We start from the raw sequence: 17,152 nt of genomic DNA, 5'->3' as shown, positions 1-17,152 counted from the left end.
TCACGTGGTAGCACACTCTTTCCAGACTCTGCATGTTGGGCTTGGACGACACTTTCCCACCACTTGTCAGCCCATGGGGCATTTCTACCCTTCAAGACTCACATCAAGGGCATTTCTTCCAGAGGCAGCCCCACACTCTCCTGGGCCCCTACAGAGCTTTGTGCAAATGCCAGGGACGGTCATTCATCGCCCTGCAGGGCTGCCAGTCCCATCAGCCCAACACTGCATGCACAGGGCTCCTGACCCCTGCAGATGCAACAGGCGAACACCATCTCTAAGGTCACTTAAACTAAGACCTGGGCCAGCGACTCGGATCCAGACCCAAATCCTGTCTGTTCTGACCCTCCACCCCCACCTCTGCTCATCACCAAGGTCTACTATCTACACAAAATATGGAAGCAGTTTTGTCAATGTAGATACAATTATAAAGGAAAATGATTTTTTTGGTCATGATGAAAAATTTTTGAATACATTTGAACAACTTGGGTATGTAAATTCCGCTTTGCAACTAATCTAAATACAGATCAAGAGTTTCTTATGAAAATTTAGCATCCTAATTAAAATAAGCTATAAAACATGCACTGAATTTTGAAGACTCAACATTAAAAAGGAAAGCAAATATCTCATTAATACTTTCAAAATGTGATTACATGACAAAATATTACTTTTATAACTGGGTAAAATAAGGTGTATTACTACAATACATTTCATCTTTATCTTTTTATTTATGTGGTGACTAGAAAATTTAAAATTACATGGGTCATTTACATTTCTACTGGACAGCATTAACACAGGAAAATAATAAACAGCACTGTTTTTATTATTAACTTTTAAAATAGCTATCATTTAATTCATTTCCAGACTTTAAGTTTTTACCCAATTACTTCTCACAAAGGCCTTCGTGTATATATAAATGTGTGCATGTATATATAATTATATATATGTATATATAAAACTATGTCCATCTTATGTATGAGGAAATAGTGGCTCAGAGAGGTTAATAAATTGGCCTAATGTCACACAGTTGATTGTGACCAACCCCGAACTCTAACCCACGTAGGTCAGACTCCACAGCCTGAGATCCACATCCGTCTTTGCCTCCACTCCATCCCAGGTAGCCCCCCGATGGATCTGGGCCAGAATTTTTCCAGGTCCTCTGATGATACTTAACACAGTGCTTGGGAAGTAACAAATGCTTAATAAACGGCTAATGAACGAAGGAATGAATCATTAAGGTTTGCAGTAAAGATGAAAAGGAACGACATGAGTATAGTGAAAGCGTTCCGTAAACTTTGAAGCTTTACACAAATGCCAGTTATCACAATTATCCTTCTGTGATAACCAATTAAGGTGGCTGTGCTGCCTCCAGCTGACTGGCCCAATGCTACCAAGCCTTTTCCCTCCCTGGAGGTGTGCCTGGGAAAATACCTTTTCTGTATCACTAGCACCCTCTTGTGTCCACATGTTGTAATAGCATAGCAGGACTGCATTCATAGGAAATTATTAAAATAATGTAAAATTGCCATTTTTACTCTTTCACACCTTCAAGAGCTCTTCTTTGCATAAGAATCTGAGGGCCACATCAGCCCTAAGGCTACAAGTGTATCATCTCGGGTATAGGAAAGCCTGCTTTCTTCAGTGAGTGGTCCTAAGTGATACATAATGTGAGGAAGGAAGGAAGCAGAGCTCTGTGGAGCAATGGGAGAGTCAGGAGTTCAAGAACAGACTCCAGGTAGAGAGCCTTCCCATTTCCCACTGCATATCTTGAAATCCCATCTGACTCATGAGACCCCTAAGCCCGTCCCTCATAAACACTGCTGGCTCTGACCAGTCTGCCTTTGCCGGGTCCCGGGGAGCATGCCAGCACCCCATCATGAGCCACTTCTTTCTCCAGTGGAAGGGCACCGGTATTTTCCAGGCCACCTGATCCGCTCTGTACCTAGGATTAAGCTAAGGCAAGGCACACCAGCAAGAGTGAGGTCTTGGGTCTACCCTGGTATTAACAAAAGCACGGATCAAGATAAAGTTAACCCGTAGGCTGAGCCCTTTCTGACACGTGTAAGTAGATGGAGACTTCACATGGCCACTAGTAAGGACTCTGACTTCACAGCCACCACACTTACCGCTGCAATTTTTGGCAGTCACGGCGTCCCCATAGAAGCCGTCAGCACACCTCTCGCAGTGGGCGCCATCCGTGTTCCCAATGCATTTCAGGCACTCTCCGGTGACGGAGTCACAGTGACCCTCCTCGAAGGGGTCCACATTGCCGCTGCAGTCACACGGAACACAGGATTCCCCGGGCACTGTTGGGTTTCCATAGTAACCGTCTGCGCATCTGCATGAAAGATTGAAAGAGGGATCCAAAGGAATGCACTTCCTCTAGACAGTACTCCCACCATCCAGGGATCCTCTGAATGGTTAATAAATCAGACGGAATTTTTTTCTATAAGGTTTATTGGGAAGCAATGCAACAGCACGTTGGGACATTCAGATTTGCTTCACTAGTTGTGAAGACAGAGAGCGTATCCCAAATAAGCCATAAATTCCAGGGGTTGTGCACTCAGCCCCCAGGCCAGCTGGACCTGCATGCCATGGGTGCGATGTGGCTCTCCCACGGACTTCAGCCAGAGCTGGGCACTGAGACTCACACGTGGGAAAAGACAATGTTGGCTCTCGGGCACCAGAAGACAGCTATTAAATCAAACCCCCCCTCACCTAGGGAACTATCCAGAGTAATGGGATATTTCAATGTGTGCACAGTAAACACTGGCTCCTCACTCTTTTCTATTGTCATCGATGAGAACTCACATGAGTTCAAGGAGCCCAAATGCTGTTCTTGAAAATTTCCCCGGGGGAGTTTTCACACCAGCTTTTTAATTGACATACTGGTTTTTCTCTATAATTATGTGAAATAATCATTACACACCAAAACTCTAAAATCACACTTATCTATACATTTAAGAAGAAATACATATCATTGATAATTAATTTTAAAAAAAGTTTGAAGCAACTTTTGGAAATCATTTGAGTGATGCAGACAGAGTACCTCTCGCACCAAGCTCCTGAGTATCCCGGGGCGCACTGGTCACAGACCACTTCGTCCCCATCCTCTAGGTGGCAGGTGGGGCTGAAACTGTCAAAACATTACAAATGAATACAATTTTCCAGTGGGTGGGGCAGAATATCTAAACATTTAAAATCCTTGTATTTTACCACTCCTTACAAACGTTCCATGGGTCTTCACTCCAGAATCCCAGCCCCCAACCATGCAGCCCACTTCACAAGCCTCTCTCCTTCCTGGACCCTGGAAGCTCCCTGCTCCCTCTCCTGCTTGTCCTTCAGCCCAGAGGGTGCTTCTTTCCCTCTCTGCCTGGGTTCACCTTATCCCCTGTGCCCAACTCAGCCACCATCTCCTCCAGGAGGCCTCCTCTGACGCTCTTCCTGGCCAAGCCGTGCTCCTGTCTCTGGGTTCCCTGTCACGGGACTGCCTGCCTCAGAGCCCTGCCCACACTGGCCAGAGTGAGCTCTAGATTACATGTGACAGCCCATCGACATTCCTCAAAGGACCCCAACTGCTGACTGAGGTCCCCTCAACCTCTATTCCTGGGTTTGGGGGGCCTGTGAAGGGAGGTATGGGGGCAATTAGAGGGCCCCTACAATTTCATCAGAGTAGCCCTGGTTGTGTTTGTTTTATACAGTGGAATTTCAAATAAAAATCCCCATGGGGGAGTTCTCTGGGCTGCAGGGAAGAAGAGTCTTAAAGGGTAAGCCCGTGAGAGAGAAATAGGTTTTCAAGCCCGGGCCTGCGGGACACACAGGCCCCAGCATGGGAACAAGGCCTTGTGCATCCCTGGCTCCTTCCATCCCCTCCTGCCTTGTGCTCCTGGACCATCTGTGAGTCCGCAAACGGGACCTGCTCTCTGATGCACCGAGACTTGGCACACTCCGTTCCTTCCACGCAGAACGCCCTTCTCTGTGGCCTTCATCCTTCCCGCCTCAGATCAGGGGCTTCCTGGTAGATTCCTACCCTCCCGACAGTGGACATACCTCCACTGCAGCCACGAGCACATGGTGGCGTCCGTGGGCCCGGCAGCCACGGGTGACCACTCTGATACTTGAGCGCCTACCGCGACACTCAGTGTGCAGCAGGCACTCGATACATAGCGGTTGAATCCTGAAATGAACGCAGCCCATTTTCAACGAGCCTCCTGTTTACATATTTTGGTCGTTATACCAAAAACGCCTTAAGGCCAGGAGCAAAGTTGTGTTCGTTTCTGTGTCCCCTAGTCTCCTAGCCTGCTGGCAGGCACACCAGATGTGCATTGAAAGAATTAATGAGCAACATTAGGCCAAGAGGAACCAAAGTATGTACACTTTCTTGCCATCATGTAACTTTTCTTATATAATTTAATACACCAAACTTGTCCTTTTAAACAAACTGAGGGCTTCAGAGGAGAGGGGGGTGGGGGAATGGGATAGGCTGGTGATGGGTAGTAAGGAGGGCACGTATTGCATGGTGCACTGGGTGTTATACACAAGTAATGAATCATGGAACTTTACATCAGAAACCAGGGATGTACTGTATGGTGAATAACATAATATAATAAAAAAATATTATTATAAAAAAAAGAGAGAGAATTCACCCTTCCATCTTTAATCCTAATTAATTAGCACCGGGTAAGCACACTCTCCTCTCACACAAAGTCTGGCCACGCTGGGCCGGCTCCACTGGTAGGTGAGCCACGCTTACTTGTTGGAGGCTGTGGAGAGGGGGCAGGCACACCGCTGGCAGTCCCCCGGAGTCCCTCTGGAAGGCAGCCCATAGAAGCCGGGCGCGCACTGCTCACAGTGGTCCCCAGTGGTGTTGTGCTCACATGCCTAGAACACACGCATGAACAGAAGACTCAGTTCAGGCTTCCTTAAAGGATTCTCTGATTCATCGAAAAACAACTTGAAGTCAGGGTGGGGAAAAAAAAAAGAAAAGCTCAAACAATTCACCAAACCCTGTTACATAAGGAGGGGTTGCCTGTTTCCAGATTCATAGAAAATTTTAATTTGCATAATCTGTATACATGGGAAGCTTTCACTTCTGCCCATGTTGGAGTATCTGCTACCAGACTTGCCCTTCTGTAGGAAAGAACTAGAAAACTGGGAAAAACATACTGAACAACTTCTTTCAGACGCTAGACAACAGAGGTGAGAGAAGGGAGGTGACAGGATGAAACCCCGGGATCACATGTCTTTTTCCTGGAGACACTGAGCTTAAGTGGGCAGGGCAGAGGGGAGACCCAAGCAGGGTGTGGGGGCTCTTGTTGAGTTGAGGAGACAGAGATCTGAGTTTGGGGAGACTAGAACTGCAAGAATTTGGGCAGAGAATCAGAGCTTCACAGAATAAGAACTCCAGAAGGCTGCACAGGAAACCCCTTCAAACAGCTACTGAATACAAGCTTCTCCTGCGTAGAGTGCATCTCCATGCGGCTAGCTGGAAAATTAAGAACTCGCGCAGAGCCCAGGGACTAGAATTGTAACCAGCCAGTGTGGGGAGTCTGTTAAACGCCCAGAGCACCCAGTAGAGATCCCAGAAGAAAAACCCGTTCGCAGGAGGGCTACAACTTCCCCAGACTAGAAGTTACAGTAGACCCACCCTAACAAAACTTAAAAACAAACACTGAAACAATGCAGCTGACCTATGATCATTTAATGACCTGCCCAAACAAACTCAGATGTTCTTTCATGGAAAGTAACAAAATCCAGAAACTTAGCAATGAACAGTATTCATCACACAATCAGAAACTACTGAGTATGCTTCCGCTAGTCACATCTGGGACAATTTGGAATCCATGAGTCCAGACAGATAACAAGTAGGCACCTAAATAAACGTAAGAAAGGAGGCTTCTTGCTTACAGTAGAATGCTGTGTGCCAACCAAGGAGCATGGAGGACCTCATAGTAAGCGTTGGTGGGGCAAGACTCATCGGAGACTGCTAAATCTCAGGGGGAATTTGATGATGGATATGATACTTGCATGGTCTTAAAGTGTCTCCCTCACCCTGCTTATTAATCGCAGAAGAAAAGAACAGTAAATATATAGTGGAGAAATTGACCAATAGCTGGCATGTGTAATCAGAATTCACACCACCAGGAGGGGCAGTGGACACTGTGGGCTTCCCCCTGAGAAGGCCACAGCCCCACTAAGGAAGGGTTCTGGCCTGAAAGGTATAACCTGAATTCATTCATGGACAAATAAGAGAAGAACCCCAAATAAGGGGCATTTTATTTTGAAAAATTGTGTTCTTCAGGGTGCCATTATCCTAAAAGATAAAGAAACACTGTGGGAATACTTCAGATTAAAGAAGACTAGAGAGACCTGACAATAAAATGCGATACCTGATCTCGACGGGAGCCTGTCATGGCGGGAAAAATGCTATAAACTATAGGACATAATGGAGTCAAGTGGCAAAATGGAAAAATGGACGGTAGATTAGAAAAAGTAGTGATGGGTAGTAAGGAGGGCACGTATTGCATGGTGCACTGGGTGTTATACGCAAGTAATGAATCATGGAACTTTACGTCAAAAACTTGGGATGTACTGTATGGTGACTAATATAACATAATAAAAAGTTATTATTAAAAAAAGGAAAAGTAGAATACCAAAGTTATATTTATTGAAGTTGATAATATACTGTAGTTATAGAAGAAAAAATCCTTATTCTCAGGACATACACACAGAAGTATTTAGGGATAAATGAGCATAGTATATGTAACTTATTCTCAAGTGGTTTAGAAAAAACATTATGATTAGATAAACAGATAATGAGAATAACACAGCAAATGGGGAAATGTTAACAACAAGGTGAATCTGGGTAAAAGGTGGGTGCTCTGAGTACTATTTTTCTTCCTACAACTTTTTCATGCATTTAAAATGATTTCCAAATGAGTTTTTTTTTTATTTTTTTATTTTTTTATTTTTTTTTTTTTTTTTTTNTTTTTTAAAGATTTTATTTATTTATTCGACAGAGATAGAGACAGCCAGCGAGAGAGGGAACACAAGCAGGGGGAGTGGGAGAGGAAGAAGCAGGCTCATTGCAGAAGAGCCTGATGTGGGGCTCGATCCCATAACGCCGGGATCACGCCCTGAGCCGAAGGCAGACGCTTAACCACTGTGCCACCCAGGCGCCCCGAGTTTTTTTTTTAAATGCAGGATAATAACTACTAGATCTGAGAAGAAGCAAACAAATAAAAAGCAAATGTAACTGGTAAGGAGAAAAATTTAAAAATCAGACAGGGGAAAAAGGCAACCCAGAGAATCACATGGATAGGAATTACTACTGATTTTCATTTGAAATGACGCAAGCCATAAGCAAACAGAACAACTTTCAAGTACTGAAAAAAAAAATCTACAAAAATCTCTTTCCAACTCGAAGGTGAAAGAAAGCCTTTTTGAGGTCAACAAAATGTGAGAGAATTTGTTGGCCATCAGACCTGCACCAAACAAATGCTAAAAACGGTTCTTCGGGAGGCAGGAACCAGGAACCAGATGAAATCCTGGATTTATACCAAGGATTGAAGAGAATCAGAAATGATAAACACAGGGAAAAATATAAAAGGCTTCTTTCCTTATGGAAAACATGTCTTTAGAAAGCACAACGACACTGCATCAGGCATGCAGGACGTATGCAGGAGAAACGGGATGGGCACAGCGGGCCACGTAGGGACCGTGGCTGAGCATCAGGACAGTTACGTGGCTCAAGGCAAAGCTGAGCCTCTTCTCCACATTCTTTCCCAAGTTCCTCTCTGGCCCGTGACTCAGTATCCCCAGGTCCTCCCATGGCCCCCACCCCAAAGCTGATGCCACCCAGAGCTTTCTCCTGTGATCTCTACCCAACCCTGCCCGTACTCATTCACCCCACCTCCCACCTGTGGGTCCACCTTGCCACCCACTTCCCTTTACCCCCTTCTCTGAGAGCCACTCATTTTATAGAACTAATTGGCCAGTTTTCATTCAACAGTTTAAATAATATTTCCAGTTTCTAAACTACATACTTTTCTATAATTCCTGAGGTTGATAAACGTTTTCCCATAGGAAAACTTAATTTAACTTGGGACTTAATTTAATTAAAATTTAAATTTAATTTGGGACTATAAATATTTGTATTACATCCTTTTAAACAGGCTTTTACCAGTTTTTTTTTTAATTTATTTATTTATTTTAGAGAGAGAGTGAGAGCACGAGTGAGAAAGAGAGAGAATCGCAAACAGACTCGCACTGAGCACAGAACCTGATGGCGTGGGGCTTGATCCCAGGACCCCGAGATCACCACCTGAGCCAAAACCAAGAGTCAGAGGCTTAACCAGACTGCACCACTCAGGTGCTCCAGGCTTTCACCAGTTTTATGTAGAGTTATCCTAGACCAGGGCTTTTACACTTGAATTGTTTACAGATCACCACGGTTCAATGTCAATGCTGATTCAGGAGGCCTGATGTCGGACCTGAGTTCTGCATTTCTAAAAAACTCCTGGGTGATGTGCAGGTGGCGGTCTTCAAGGGACGTTTTGGTAAGAATGTCTTAGACTCTTCTTTTTCCTCCCCATCCCCAAAACCAAGAGTCAGAGGCTTAACCAGACTGCACCACTCAGGTGCTCCAGGCTTTCACCAGTTTTTATGTAGAGTTATCCTAGACCAGGGCTTTTACACTTGAATTGTTTACAGATCACCACGGTTCAATGTCAATGCTGATTCAGGAGGCCTGATGTGGGACCTGAGTTCTGCATTTCTAAAAAACTCCTGGGTGATGTGCAGGTGGCGGTCTTCAGGGGACGTTTTGGTAAGAATGTCTTAGACTCTTCTTTTTCCTCCCCATCCCCTATATGACCTTGATTTTGATAATTAACCCAAATTAATTCAAAATGCAACTGGCTTTGGGAAATGGCTATATGGTTGAGCTTAAAATTTTATGCAAAAGAACTTGTTTCATTAATATACATTTAAGTATGTCCACTTGCAAAATATCTATGATAGGATTTCTTTGCTCGAAGGGCCAGATGGGGTTTTCTTTCTCTTTGGGAAAGCCATTACTTGGTTCTGCTAAAAAAAAAAAAAAACAAAAACAAAAAAAACAAAAAAAAAAACCCTACAAAATCTGTCTCAATGCTTTCTTGGGTCACCATCCCTTTAAGTGACCAGCCCTGTTGGTGGAGCTGGTATGTGAGGGAGAAGAATGCTCATCTCCTCAGAAGGAAAAACATTTTCTCTTGAATGAAAAAGAAGAAACATGAGGGTCCAAGATACACAACTGCCTTTTAGGCTCTTCTCTTTTCGAAGAAAGAAAACTGGTCTCTCCTTGGGAGAAGAGCAGAAGGAGCTCAGAGAACAGGGGCTAATGTAAACCCTGGACTTTGGGGGTTATGATGTGTCAATGTGGGTTCCGCGGCACCAAGGCGTCCCTCTGGTGAAGGTGGGGGCTGTTGGTAATGTGGGAGGCTGTGCGTGCGTGGGGGCAGAGATATACAAGAAATCCCTACACCCTCCTCTAGATTTTGCTATAAACCTAAAACCACTCTTTAGAAAAAAAAAAGAAAAAGAAAGAAAAAAGAAAAAGATAGGTAGGGTACTAAGAACAACTGGAACCTTCTCTCTTATAACCTGTGTGTCAGGAGTTGACTCCTGGAAGCTCGACGGCTACGTACAAGGCCAGGACTAGAAATGGCTATCCAAAGGGGAGAATTCAAAGGTTTCATTTTAAAATACAATAGAAAAAGAAAAAAAAGCAAAGTTAGATGATACAGATAAATGATGCTACCAAGTTTTTATGTTTCCTTAAATTCCAATCTAAATTTTTATTGTTTTTGCCCCTTCAAATGTGAATGACTTAAAAAGGTAAAACTAATAATTTGACAGTGGGAAAAGCTGACAGACAGCGCCTCATCCCAGTGTCCCAGGCTAACATCCTCGATGGTGTGCACCGAGGGGCCACGCGACCTTCACGTCTTTTTGCCTAGAATGCAAACCCTCAGGCTAATCACGAGAGAACAGACACGCTCTAGCTGAGGACATTCCAGAGAATGTCCAGGGCTCCTCAAAAGCGCCACATCATGAAAGACAAGGGAAAAGTAGGAGCTGTCGCAGATTCAAGGCCGCAAGTGCAATGCGGTTCTGGATTTGAGGCTGGAAAGGGGACATGAGTGGGAATTCTGATGAAACCTGAGTGAAACCCACAGTTCTGTTGATGAGATTGGACCTGTGTGAATTTCTTCATTTTGATCACCGTGCTCTGGTAATGGAAGCTGCGAGCACCAGGGAAGCAGCGAGAAGGCTGTGCAGGAACTCGCCCTATTTTTGTAGCCTTTCTGGAAATCGAACAGTATCTCCAAACATTTTTTAATTACAGAAATTATTATCATTTATTGTAATTAGAACTTAAAGGCCACTTGTTACTTAGCATATTCACTTTAATGAGAGCATATATTTTTGTAAAGACATAGTAATAGAAGGTGTGCAAATACCCTTTTGGCTTACCTGTACCCAAAGCCATGGGTGCCACAATCCCACCCTGCCAACACCCCCAAGTGTTGGCAGACACCCCTGGAAGGCTGGCCTTGCAAACCCAAATGAAAAGGCAGAGGCGTTAAAAAAAGCAACAACCTCATATGACTCTGGGAAACTGATCCTGAGGGACCAAGTGTGGGCGTAGAACTCACTTCATGTAATTCCTACAGACACTTGCTTTCCAGAACGATGGAAGGAACCAAGAAAAAAATGAAAGCTTTACTTAAAGAATCAAGAAAAACTAGGCTTTAGAGAGAATAAGCAATCTATGGCATCATGATTAGATCTTCTCCATGGGTCTGATAATTAATTTTCCCTAGCCCTGGGACTCAATCTATCTCTTTCGGAAAGAGCGTGAACATTTCCCTGTATGGTGGATAGGACTCGGCCGATTAATAGAGGCATTCCCTCCATCTCTGTGCAGTAAATCCATTAGAACCCAGGAGTGTGGCCTGGCTTCCAGGCAAAAGAGCCTAAAAGAATTCCTGATTGAAGTTAAAGAACAAGTCTTGCCCTGTATCTGCCCCAAAGTTCATTCTCAAGATTAATTGCATTTTTGTCAAGCCATGTTTCAAATCCTGTTGCAGGAAAGAAGCACTTGTTTGAAGAGTTTACCCAAGCTAACAGCTATAAAGCATTATATATTGCACGAACGAGTGTATTAGAGGTTTTATTATTCCTTTTAGGACATACTGTGTAATACGTTAAAGAAATTTGAGCACTTTCATTTAAAAGACCTGATCCTTTTTAATCAGTGGATAATATTTTCTACCTTTATATGGCTTTCTATTCTTATCAAGTAATTTGCTGTTCTAATAAAAAACCTGCAATGACATTATGTATCCCTTTTCGATTTTAACCAAAGTAACTTTTTTTCAAAAAAAGAGTGGTGGGGGTGGGGAAGCAGGAAACATATTATACATGAACTTAGGTCCGTGAATTTCCTTTGGGGTCTACAAGGGCTGGGATAATCTACGATGGAGGAAGCATTTTTTTTTTAACCACTCTGCACAGCACAGGGCTATGGGATGGGTAGGAGGGGGGGCTTGGGATTTTAGCAACAAACTCACAAAGCAAACACCATGGATATCACATTCAGCTGCATGGCCGTGGCATTCACAGGGTTGACAAATTCCTCCGAAGAGTATTCCATCCACGCGGTAATAGCCAGGGAGGCAGGACTGCAAGAGAAGGACAGGTGACACACTCGGGGGAAGGCTACCTAGTATGTCACGCAGATCATCTTCTTGTCAATAGGTTAGGGACATTAACTGCTTCATTCTCTACAAGGAGAGAAAAGTACTTCTTTTTCCCCCAAAACTTCTTTATCGAGGTATCATTTACATGCCATAAAAATGCACCCATTTTAAGGATATAGTTCAATGATTTTTTTTAGTAAACTTACCAAATTGTGAAACCATCACCATAATCCAGTTCATTTCTTTTTTCTTTTAAAAAGATTTATTTATTTGAGAGAGAGAGGGCAAGAGCAGGGGGAGGGGCAGAGGCAGAGGGAAAGAATCCCAAGCGGACTCCCCACTGAGTGCAGACCCCCCCACTACATGGGGCTCGATCTCATGACCTGAGCAGAAATCGAAAGTCGGAAGCCAAACTGACTGGGCCACCCAGGTGCCCTCCTTCATTTCTTTTTGTAGGTAGAAACACGCACACCAAAGCGAGCGGCTTTACACTGGCGCAGCATCCACCTGCGAGGTACCCTGCCACGGTAGTGTGAGAAATCATGGGACACTCAGCCACTCAACCGGGGTTTCAATCAAGAGGACATTTTCCTCTCAACTTGATTTTGTTTTCTTTTGGGTAAGATCCAAGTGCTCGAGTGTAGGTCCGTGTCAAACTTCATCAGGTGAATTGAGCAAGCATTACAGGCGTGCCTTCCGTGGTATTCACGGACACTGTCCCCTGCCTGGGAGGAGCGGGGGCCATCCCAGACCATCATTCATGGCATTCTCAGGATGATGCTGAGAACCAGTCTCTCTATTTATAGACACGGAACCTGGAACGTGGAGTGGTTAGACCCCGTGCCCACTGTGCCAGTGGAAAGATTCAAAGCCGGGGATACACACCTCCCAGACCTGTGGCCACGGGGCCGCTCGGGGCCACACGAGACATAAAACATGCTTGGAGTGCAGACTGGGGAATATTACTTTGGAGGCCAGCATACACCCATGGGGCCATAGGACAAGGGGCGTGGATCTGGTTTTTACTCTTGTGAAAAATATTGAAATTGCATTTTCATTGTATGAGTAATATATAAATACATTTATACACAGTGACCTTGTGGAAGTCCCCTTAACACCTCCACGCACCACGCTCCCGTCAAGGACAATGGGCTAGCCTACAGATGCGCACTGAGCGGGAGCTGCCTGGGGGTCTGTGTGGTGGCTTCTGGGCTCTCAAGAATTCCAGGCCCCACAAATAGCTGCCTGATTCCTTATGTCAGCTTCTCATGAAAGAATGAGTTCGTCTGCCTGATAAAAACACTTAAAATTATGTGTTAAGCTTCGCACTCTTCCTTGAGCCTTCATCCCAAGCACATCAGCACATTTTCCTCTGAACCCAGCCGACCTGGAGTTCTCCAGCAGCACCTGCTCACTGCTGCCTCCTCCTGGTCTAGCTTGCCCGGGCTTCTCCATCTGCCAGCCCGCCCATTCCCACATCCCACATACTATGAGATAGTCCTAAGGGCATTTATCCCATAAGCACACAGGACTTAGGTCCTACAGAGGCTTCCTTGGCCTAAAAATACATGTCTTAGATCTAAAAAAAAAAAAGTTCATGGGGTCAGAAAAGAAACAACCCTGTAAAATATTTAAAATAGAAACAGAAATATTTAATTAAAAATCTATATCATGAAGCACAGGCCAACTTTATTAACTGCAAAATTTATAATGGATAAAGATTCATAAAAACAAATCATAAGTTAAATGTTCTTACTTTGTAAAAATGATGGCCCAAAACTCACAGCCAATGACAAGTGTTCCTAATCATTGTCACTCATAAACACGGGAGAGGCAGGACCATGTGGCGGCTAACGGCACAGATGAAGCTTGGAACCTGATATGACTACTTCTAGCTCTTTCCTACACAAAGAGGTTAGGATTGTGCCAAATCCATAGGAAGTCCTCAGAAGGAGAGAGTTATTATCAATACTCATGTCTAAATAGTTTCAAAATATACTTCGAAAATTTTTTTAGCAACAGATTACTTTTACCAATGATTGCAAGCACGTTCTCACGCACTTCTTTGAGAAGTGGAGCTCACCTAAGTTAACGTAGCTGGGGGCCATAAAAAGTCTCTAAACGGGCCTGGCTTGCCTCATGCTTTCTAGGTGGCACGCTGGTGATTTGTAAATGTCCAGATACAATCAAGTTCAGTGCTCCTTAGAAATGCAAACTACGGCAAGGGCAGTGCAACTTTCCTTCTGGTTGACTAAGGCAAGAGGGCAAGACTGAAGTAGGCCATTTCCAGGTTTCCTAGGACCCCCTCGAAGAGGCACCAGATTGCCTTAAACATTGACTTCCAATATTCCTATAGCCCCCCAAACTCTGCCAAACAGGTTTTTAAAGTTAAAATTCAAGTGCGGGTCATTGTGTCACCTTTAATGTGCTTTTTTTCTGCTTAAGAAGGAACAAAAGGAAGGAGATAGGAAGGGATGAAGGAGACGGCTTACCTCACAGGAGATCCCTGCGTAGCCTTGGGGACATTCGCAGTGCTCCACCTCCGTGGCCAGTGCCAGGTCTATAACGTTAGGGCTGGCTGTATCCAAAGAGACAGAATCCAACCTACCGAGAGATAGGGGTCAGCACGTGACTTAGGCGCCCACCTGCCAATGACATCTAACACCTTGATGAAGGTGGACTCTTAAAGTTTGTTTAAACAAAAAGGTGATGTGACTTTTGTAAGTAACTACAGATCTTCACACTAATATGATTTCTGAGAGCCATCAGTATTCCCTGGAAGGCCTTTGCAACATTTGGTGCAACGAAGAGCAGTTGCCCAGACAGCTGTGGGAAGGGTCTCATGTTGCCCAGTCTGAGTTGAAGCACTTCAGGAAAACTAACCCGTTCAATCATCCTATCTTGAACATCCTATCTTGAGATTGTTCTTAAATTCTGTGTTTGCTTTAGCTGTGCACGCTTAGCCTGGCATTGCCAGAAACTGACCTTCTGGAAGTAATAACATGACCAAGGATGGGAACATTACCTTAAATAGACCATTAACCATTAAATCTACGACCATTAACATCAGGAGGGTAAAAATCAGATGCATGGTGGTCCAGACAATAGTGAACTTATCAGGCATTTCTCAGAAAACCGCCCTGAAAGTTCCTGATCCTGATGTCAAGACGATCTACTGAGGCACATTTGTCATGGACCACTGTTCTTACAACTTCGCTAAAATTATAGTAGTAAAAATATTTTCAAGACAGCCAGTTCCATTAGCTGTGCTCTTAAAATAATAAAGCAAAATACATTACACTGAAAACACATCATTATTAATAGATGAAGACGAGATTGAGGACTGTCAGCACGAGCTTCCCTCTCCTTCAATACACACCTGTAAAGAGCCATTTTTGCAGAATTGTAGTTGGCTCTAATCAAGAGATGTGTCACGTTGGCAAGGACAGTCATCAGTTGGTCGCGATCTACCTCCCTTTTGTTATTAAAATCTCGGAAGTTCTCTGGCACAAGTCTGACCACGTTCAAGTACTCTTCATAGGGTTGTAATGACAGGCCCTCAGCCTGGGTGCTTAAAGTGAGTCCATTTCCCTAACATTTAAAACAAGAGGAAACATATTTGTCATTCAACTTCATGATCAAAAACTAAAATCAAATTCATATTCAGCAACACGGCTTTTCATTTGTGCTTCGGTTCTCAGGGCAAATATGTAATAGCGTCGTAACTCTTGGACCAGAACGATCAGAGGAGAGATGCTTTCATTGCATTCCCCTCAGAGGGATTCAGATAGTAAAGCTAAAGGCTGGGTCCTGTGCTGGGATCTCAGAAGAGAAACAGCATGTCTGTGCCCACGGTTTTCCTCGAAGCAACCAGTCCAACACCCCTCATCTTTCACTGAAGAGCAAAAGTAGAAAAAGTGTATAAAGATACCTTCAGCCTTCCATAAAATTGCCATTCACAAAAATGCTTTATGTCACAACTTTCCCACTTGCTGCAGGCTAGACAGGGGGGTGCATATCATTAAAGATGCCAGGAGAGAGAGATGCCTGGGTGGCTCCATCGGTTAAACGTCTACCTTTGGCTCAGGTCATGATCCCAGGATTCTGGGATCGAGCCCCTGCTGAGTAGGGAGGCTGCTTCTCTCTCTCCTTTTGCCCCTCCCCCACTTCTTCCCTCTCTCTCTCTCTCCATCTCTCGAATAAATAAAATCTTAAAAAAATAAAAAAATAAAGGTGCCAGTGGAGGGGGGTAGACACTGCAGACTAGAACCGGAAGCGGTTTCTTACCTTTGGGAAAATTTCTGGTGAAGCTGAGCTGGGTCTTTGAGAGATGGGGGAGGAGGGGAGTGAGGATACAGGATTAGGGACAGTGGCTGAGGAAAAAAATGGCAATCCATCTCCCGTCCCCACACTGCCAAGCACTGCTGCCTAAGCACATGTGGGAGGCAATGTGGCAGGAGGAGACAGAGGGACTCAAAGGGCCGACGGGGTACTTCCAACGTCAGAGCAAACTCCTGTCTCCCTTTTTAATGTGAAAAGATGGATCAGCTCCGGGGATTGAGGGAAGAGACGCATGTGCTGTCCTGAGGCAATTCCAGAAATGGGCCCAAAGAGAAATGTCACACTCAGTCTTGGTGGTGTCCAGACGAGGCAAAGGCCTGCTGAACAGCCACTTGACCATGTGCTCCTTGCCACACGGAGTTGTAAACTGTCACCCAGCTAAGCCCTTCCACTCTACAGCAAAACAACGTGAAAGCAACTACCTTAATGATAACATCAGCGTGAGACATGAGGTCGCCATCCACTGTCTCCACGGGAATATCATAAGACACCGTGTACTTGAGGAAGCCACCAAACGCAGTCAGCTGAAACAGGTAAGCAAGAGTGACCACAGAGGGCCCATGACCACAGCCCCTCAGTAAGAGGAAGTGGTGGCCAGGACCCTTTGGGAAGCAACCCGGCTGCAAGGTGTCCAAGTGGCCATGGTACATAAGGAAGTCCACAGTAAGGCAGTGAAAAGAAAGCATATTATATGAATATGTTATTTAACCAATATTACAAAAATGCAGGCTGTGATTTAAATGTACAGAAGAAAGAGGTACTCCTCTTAGAGAGCCCAAGGGGAGTAAGCGTCAACTTCTGTGAATCACACAGGGGACGTGTGTTTCACTTCAATCATGTAGGATTTAGGATTTAGATCCATGATGATAATCTCAACATTCTGATCTCATTGCCCTGCTTGTAGGAGAACAATAAGGAACATGACTCATCAGCTGAAAGAAGGACTAAAGGCTTTTCTTCCTGGTCATATCCTTTCATGTAAAATGGAGATTTTCTTCGTGACAGGTGTGTGACAACAATATCAGGTTCAGAATCCAGTCTTTGCACCATAAAATTGGAAAAGTGAT

General features: G+C 44.4%; 1 protein-coding gene across 1 annotated transcript in view; it reads right to left on the bottom strand.

The window, feature by feature from the left end:
• Nucleotides 1–17,152, bottom strand: part of LAMA1 (laminin subunit alpha 1) — a 165,711-nt gene that overhangs the window by 78,360 nt on the left and 70,199 nt on the right. Inside the window, exons 13-19 of the mRNA XM_034642580.1 lie at nucleotides 16,508–16,609; nucleotides 15,124–15,335; nucleotides 14,237–14,348; nucleotides 11,616–11,726; nucleotides 4,751–4,878; nucleotides 3,047–3,133; nucleotides 2,124–2,335 (exon numbers count right to left, since the gene is read on the bottom strand). Coding sequence (XP_034498471.1) covers nucleotides 2,124–2,335; nucleotides 3,047–3,133; nucleotides 4,751–4,878; nucleotides 11,616–11,726; nucleotides 14,237–14,348; nucleotides 15,124–15,335; nucleotides 16,508–16,609 — 964 coding nt within the window. The remainder of the gene's footprint in view (nucleotides 1–2,123; nucleotides 2,336–3,046; nucleotides 3,134–4,750; nucleotides 4,879–11,615; nucleotides 11,727–14,236; nucleotides 14,349–15,123; nucleotides 15,336–16,507; nucleotides 16,610–17,152) is intronic.

The sequence above is a fragment of the Ailuropoda melanoleuca genome, chromosome 14 (genome assembly GCF_002007445.2).
Source record: "Ailuropoda melanoleuca isolate Jingjing chromosome 14, ASM200744v2, whole genome shotgun sequence".
NCBI lineage: Eukaryota > Metazoa > Chordata > Mammalia > Carnivora > Ursidae > Ailuropoda > Ailuropoda melanoleuca.
The sequence above is the reverse complement of the archived record's forward strand: the minus strand, read 5'-3'. Positions and strand labels throughout refer to the sequence as shown.